The sequence below is a fragment of the Emys orbicularis genome, chromosome 8, assembly GCF_028017835.1.
Source record: "Emys orbicularis isolate rEmyOrb1 chromosome 8, rEmyOrb1.hap1, whole genome shotgun sequence".
Taxonomy (NCBI): Eukaryota; Metazoa; Chordata; order Testudines; family Emydidae; genus Emys; species Emys orbicularis.
The window spans coordinates 24,955,295-24,962,318 of record NC_088690.1 but is presented as its reverse complement, the minus strand read 5'-3'; the positions used below and the strand labels follow the sequence as shown (position 1 = coordinate 24,962,318).

At 40.9% G+C, this 7,024-nt stretch overlaps 1 protein-coding gene across 1 annotated transcript in view; it reads right to left on the bottom strand.

The window, feature by feature from the left end:
- Positions 1-58: 58 nt before the first annotated feature.
- The window catches only part of ST6GALNAC5 (ST6 N-acetylgalactosaminide alpha-2,6-sialyltransferase 5), an 87,814-nt gene continuing 80,848 nt past the window's right edge, over positions 59-7,024 (bottom strand). The window contains exon 5 of the mRNA XM_065409836.1: positions 59-290. Coding sequence (XP_065265908.1) covers positions 59-290 — 232 coding nt within the window. The remainder of the gene's footprint in view (positions 291-7,024) is intronic.

The following is a 7,024-nucleotide window of genomic DNA, read 5'->3' as shown; positions in this document are numbered from 1 at the left end:
AATACCCTGAAGCCTGATACAGTAGGTGATTGTGATTGCAGTCTTGTGCATTCATTCCTCAGAACACGGGTTTAATCTCCAGGTGATTTATCGTAAGTGATTCTGGTTTCCAGTCTGGTTGAAAAAAGTGAATATTGAATGTCCGTGCCCAGTTCTCAAACACTCGTTTCTCTGTGATAAAACGATGATGGCTGCCCTTTCGTCCCCGCTCGTGTGAAATGTACATTGTACATTCATCAGGTCCCAAAGGTTCATAATAATGATAAGGTACTGAAGAATGATTAGGATCCCTGTGGAAAAAAGAAAATAGATGGAAGCCCAAGATGTTCTTTGTACTGATTGAAAAAAGATGCTATCTTAAATAAGCTGGTGGGTGCAAATCATTTTTTGTCCCAGTTAAACTGAATTTCCTGCAGGTGGTATTTTTCTAGCACAGTTAAGCTGTATCTGAATGAAGCAAAGGTGGTTTTCTTTTCCCTTCCTGTTAAAAGAGTGACTCCCCTGGCTCAAAAACAAGGGAGGGACTGCGCGCTGCAGTGCCACATTGCTGCACTGAAATTTGAAGCATGGTGCTTAAAAGAGATTTATATTCAGTTTGTAACACGAGAGGAGAGGTGCACACTGTATTGAACTGGGGGAAGGGGAGGAGTTGATCTCAGTCACACCTGCTTGTGTGAATATTCTCCCAGCGTGGTGCCAGGGATATAACCACACAATTTCATTAGCACTTTCCACGCATATTAGGTTGATGATGCAACCCTCTCTTGCTGACTTTTTAATCAAATGGAACCAATGCACAAATGAGTTCCTTCTATTATAGTATCCACTTTCATATACGTAGGGGGCAAAAATTAAAGCCATTCACCCAGGGCATCTCTTAGACCTTGTAACCCCATGTACATCAACCTGCAGGGATGCCACAGAGCACAACATTTTAAGTAGAGAGAGATTTATATGAGACATGGATCATTTTAACAATTTTCAACTCACTGATGGTACCTGCTACAGAAAAGGTGCTTGGTTTTAATTCTCACACCACACTTTGGTTGCCCTGTTTGATTTTCTATATCAGCCAGTATGTTGTTTTGAAAAATATACATATTACCCTCCCAAATGCCTTTAATATGGGCAAGGCTAATTTGATCTCACAAGAAAACATATCCAAGCCAGTGTTACTACTGGAGCTTAAATGGAGCGTATATGACCAATGCAAAACAACTCTAATGTAGGGCTGTTTTCTGGCTGATGCAGAGCCCCCATAATTCCTCTGTGCCTCACTCCTTCCTGCCCGCAGGCTTGGCCAGAATGCACTACTCTGACTATTGTGCACTGGCATAATGGTCCACACAAGGTTGTTCCAAGTTGTTGCAACTCGGAGGAGCTCTGAAGTGGCTCTAAGCTGAGCTGGCCCCGATATGGCACATGAAGAGACCAATGCAGAATCAGCGCTGGTAGCTGTAATACCAAGCTTATTACTTTCCATTTAAAAAAAAGGAACTATTTAATGTTTGATCTCAGTTTCAATCAAATATACAAAAAAAAAAAAAAATCTAAAGTATTTTGGTATTGCCCATTATTTCTATTGTATAGCATCTGTCACCTGCACAATCCTCTGGCTAATTTTCCTTATTTCACCATTCTCCATATTGTATGTGTAGCAGTAATGTAAAAAATTGCTGCTGCTTTCCATTTATCCCTTAGATTAACATTTTAATTCAATCAGTCTAGCTTTCTAATAACACAATACAATACTGAGATCAATCCTCCAGCACCACACTAACAATAAAATTACATTTCTAAAAATAAGATTGATTCTGTTCGTATTGTACATAGCCTCACTGGAATATGTATGAGAACTAAAAAAAAAAACCCACCAACCATTAGTACTTCATCTACAGACCCCGATTTTTTTTAATTTTAAAAATCCGTGTTTATATATGTATTTAATATAGATGGTTTCATCTATCACCAAGGTAGATTTCTAGATCTCTATTTCAAATGAATGTCACACTAAGTTTATTATAAAAGGTCCAATGTATTAAAAAGAAAAATAAATCTCCTAGCTGAGTGGTTTATACTGTTGCCATAAATCTAACAGGGTATATTTTTAATGTGGTATTCAAATAGAAAATCAGAACTACTATGTACATAGGCATGTGCATATCATTTAGATTATTGCTCCTTTACATGTAATCCCCCTCTCTCTTACCCTCCCCTCCCCACACACACTTTCTCTACTGTAAATCTGGAGTTACCTGTTTAAATCACTGGAAATACGCTGGTGTAAAATCAGTGTGTGTGAGATCAGAATCAGGTCCATGTTATCCATCTAGTTAATACTTTTACTGTGGTAACAAATTAACTGCTTAGGGTCCACTCCTGATAAAACTTCCAGGTTTACTGGCTCTGGCACTTCCTAGGCTTTTAAACAGCATCTTGGAGGCTGCATCATATTAAAAAGGGTGGGTATCCAGCATCTTGGATTAGACAGGAATTCCTTTTTCTCATCATATGGAAAGATAAAAGCCTATTAGGAATATACCCCCTATTTAAAGAGGTTAGTTCAAAGCTACAGTTGTAGAAACAAATGTAGACTTCAGGGTCTGGAGTTGGGACCTGGATGGTCCCAAGAACTTGGAACAGAAGAGCAAATGAAACAAAGAAATTATTTGTATTATGTCTCTTGGGTGAAAGTGATCATGAAATCATAGAGTTTGAAATTCTAAGGAAGGGGAGAAGGGAGAACAGCAAAATAGAGACAATGGATTTCAGGAAGGCGGATTTTGGTAAGCTCAGAGAGCTGATAGGTAAGGTCCCATGGGAATCAAGACTGAGGGGAAAAACAACTGAGGAGAGTTGGCAGTTTTTCAAAGGGACATTATTAAGGGCCCAAAAGCAAGCTATTCCGCTGGTTAGGAAAGATAGAAAATGTGGCAAAAGACCACCTTGGCTTAACCACGAGATCTTGCATGATCTAAAAAATAAAAAGGAGTCATATAAAAAATGGAAACTAGGACAGATTACAAAGGATGAATATAGGCAAACAACACAGGAATGCAGGGGCAAGATTAGAAAGGCAAAGGCACAAAATGAGCTCAAACTAGCTACGGGAATAAAGGGAAACAAGAAGACTTTTTATCAATACATTAGAAGCAAGAGGAAGACCAAAGACAGGGTAGGCCCACTGCTCAGTGAAGAGGGAGAAACAGTAACAGGAAACTTGGAAATGGCAGAGATGCTTAATGATTCTTTGTTTCGGTCTTCCCCGAGAAGTCTGAAGGAATGCCTAACCTAGTGAATGCTAATGGGAAGGGGGTAGGATTAGCAGATAAAATAAAAAAAGAACAAGTTAAAAATCACTTAGAAAAGTTAGATGCCTGCAAGTCACCAGGGCCTGATGAAATGCATCCTAAAATACTCAAGGAGCCAATAGAGGAGGTATCTGAGCCTCTAGCTATTATCTTTGGAAAATCATGGGAGACGGGAGAGATTCCAGAAGACTGGAAAAGGGCAAATATAGTGCCCATCTATAAAAAGGGAAATAAAAACAATCCAGGAAACTACAGACCAGTTAGTTTAACTTCTGTGCCAGGGAAGATAATGGAGCAAGTAATTAAGGAAATCATCTGCAAACACTTGGAAGGTGGTAAGGTGATAGGGAATAGCCAGCATGGATTTGTAAAGAACAAATCGTGTCAAACCAATCTGATAGCTTTCTTTGATAGGATAATGAGTCTTGTGGATAAGGTATACTGTGGATGTGGTATACCTAGACTTTAGTAAGGCATTTGATACGGTCTCGCATGATATTCTTATCGATAAACTAGGCAAATACAGTTTAGATGGGGCTACAATAAGGTGGGTGCATAACTGGCTGGATAACCGTACTCAGAGAGTTGTTATTAATGGTTCCCAATCCTGCTGGAAAGGCATAACAAGTGGGGTTCCGCAGGGGTCTGTTTTGGGACCGGCTCTGTTCAATATCTTCATTAATGACTTAGATATTGGCAAAGAAAGTACGCTTATTAAGTTTGCAGATGATACCAAACTGGGAGGGATTGCAACTGCTTTGGAGGACAGGGACATAATTCAAAATGATCTGGACAAATTGGAGAAATGGTCTGAGGTAAACAGGATGAAGTTTAACAAAGACAAATGCAAAGTGCTCCACTTAGGAAGGAACAATCAGTTTCACACATACAGAATGGGAAGAGACTGTCTAGGAAGGAGTACGGCAGAAAGGGATCTAGGGGTTATAGATGACCACAAGCTAAATATGAGTCAACAGTGTGAAGCTGTTGTAAAAAAAGCAAACGTGATTCTGGGATGCATTAACAGGTGTGTTGTGAGCAAGACACGAGAAGTCATTCTTCCACTCTACTCTGCGCTGGTTAGGCCTCAACTGGAGTATTGTGTCCAGTTCTGGGCACCGCATTTCAAGAAAGATGTGAAGAAATTGGAGAGGGTCCAGAGAAGAGCAACAAGAATGATTAAAGGTCTTGAGAACATGACCTATGAAGGAAGGCTGAAAGAATTGGGTTTGTTTAGTTTGGAAAAGAGAAGACTGAGAGGGGACATGATAGCAGTTTTCAGGTATCTAAAAGGGTGTCATAAGGAGGAGGGAGAAAACTTGTTCACCTTAGCCTCTAAGGATAGAACAAGAAGCAATGGGCTTAAACTGCAGCAAGGGAGATTTAGGTTGGACATTAGGAAAAAGTTCTTAACTGTCAGGGTGGTTAAACACTGGAATAAACTGCCTAGGGAGGTTGTGGAATCTCCATCTCTGGAGATATTTAAGAGTAGGTTACATAAATGTCTATCAGGGATGCTCTAGACAGCATTTGGTCCTGCCATGAGGGCAGGGGACTGGACTCGATGACCGCTCGAGGTCCCTTCCAGTCCTAGAATCTATGAATGTATGAATCTTCCATCTCTCTCCTTGTGCCTGTACCTTGAGTTTAACTCCCATGGATCTTATTCTTTGCTTTGTTTGATGGCTTCCATAGCAGGCCAATCTTTCCTATGTAGGTAGGCCTATATCTTGTGCTGGATGGGGCCCATAGTTACCTCATAACAATGTGTTATTTTAGACCCAGATCCTGTGAATAACTCCACACTGGCTTCAGTGGGACTCTGTACAGGTACAGATGTATATTCATGAGCAGTCACTTCCAGGATCGGGTTCCAGAAATTCCAGGTTATTCCATTTAATACAATGGTGACTACTAGAAATGGGTCTGAACCAAAATCAGTTATAAGAACACACCAAACTCAGGGGAAGGGAATATCCAGATTTGTATCATAACAACTTTGGCCCAGATATTCAAAGGGATCCCCAATGGGAGTTAGGTGCCTAAATACATTTGAGCACCTGGGCCTTTGTGTTTAGTCTCTTCTTCTCTCATAGAAGCCAAACCTAAATCCCAGTTCCAAAGACTCCTGAACTTCAGGAGAGCTGGGTTTGGATCTGAACTCTGTGGCTTGAGTAACTACACAGTAACCCAACTTAACTGTACCATGTTCTCACCTAACTGCAATGAACTTGTGTCACCAGCAAATGAAATGCATGAGTAATCTCTATCAGGAAATTGCTAGTCATCTCATTTATTAATATTAAAACAGATGCTATTTTACCACTGCCTGATACTGGACATTAATCAGTATTTTGTCAGTTAGCATGCATATTAATATCACAGCTGGGAGGGAGCTGTTGGATGGCAGTTTGTAAAATATACTATACTTTTCCACTCATAGCATGCCAGCACTGACACACAATAAGCACTTGTATCTGGCGTCAATCATTTACTTTTTGCCACTTCAGTGCACATGTTTCCACAGATGGTATCCACCCACACTGGTACCTGAAAATACAGCAAACAGTGTTTGCATTGAAAGGAATGAAGCAGAAAAACAAGGCCATCCCATCTCCCGCTCCAGTCAATCTCTTCCTTTACAAATTAAAAGTGGCTGTAAATCAGCCATGCAGAATTATACTTGCTCACTTGGGGTGAGTACTATATATATTTTGAAGGGCGAATAAAATGTCATTATTCTTTATCATCGTCAATCACCATGTTGAAGTATGGACAAGCAGATTTTGTGCTTCGGCTGTTAAGTTTTCTGGACAATTTTGCCTCCTCTCTCCAGTGCCCTGCCCCCTTTGGAATCTAATTTCTAGTCTATTAAAATTGTTCCAAACACCTTTATACATTTTGCTCCTGATTATATAGGATGGAATTGTGCAGCCCTTACTGAGGCAGTGCTCTCACTGAGGTCAGTGAGTAAGGACTGAAGGAGATAACCCACTATGAATAGTGGCCATACAATTGGGAATAAAATGCATAACTCCAGACAACATAACTAGGAACAATAGCTACTTGATTTAAGGCAGTTGGGGGTGGGACAGAGTAAGAAGCCAGAGTCAGAGGTGGTGGCCAAAGGAATAAATTACAGAACTTTAAACATCAATTTGCCTAAATTTCCACAAATGAGAAATGACCTGACAGCCAAACAAGAGAATTCTTGATAGGAAAATATCATTATTTTACCTGACTCTAAATGGCCTCTATGTATATGCCTCTGGTTGTGCAATTAAAACAGTGGTCAGAATAAGCTCTAGTGTGGGAAGATCTCCACAGATCCATGCCGGGGCTCTCCTCAGGCAGAGCTCCTCCCAAAATGCGGAAAGCAGCAATGTGTATGGTGCCAGCCTCCCTCACCAGAAAAGGTTTGGTGGGGTTGCAAGTGGCGCAGGAGCCTGGCGGTTCTCTCTGGCACCATTCCGAGATTGTCTCAGATTTCCTATCAGGAGTTAATGCTGCCAGAAATAACATCAACCCTCTTGTGTCCTTCCAGCAGATGCTACTGGGCAGCCAGACGCTTGGGTATATCTGTGTGCACTGCAAACTAAGACCAGGCTGAGACTCAGGTTTGAGCCCAAGCCCCACTGTGTCCACACACAAATCAGTCTGACTTGCATCAGCAAACACTCAGGAGCCAAGGCCTAGGACCCTGCTAGGAGGGT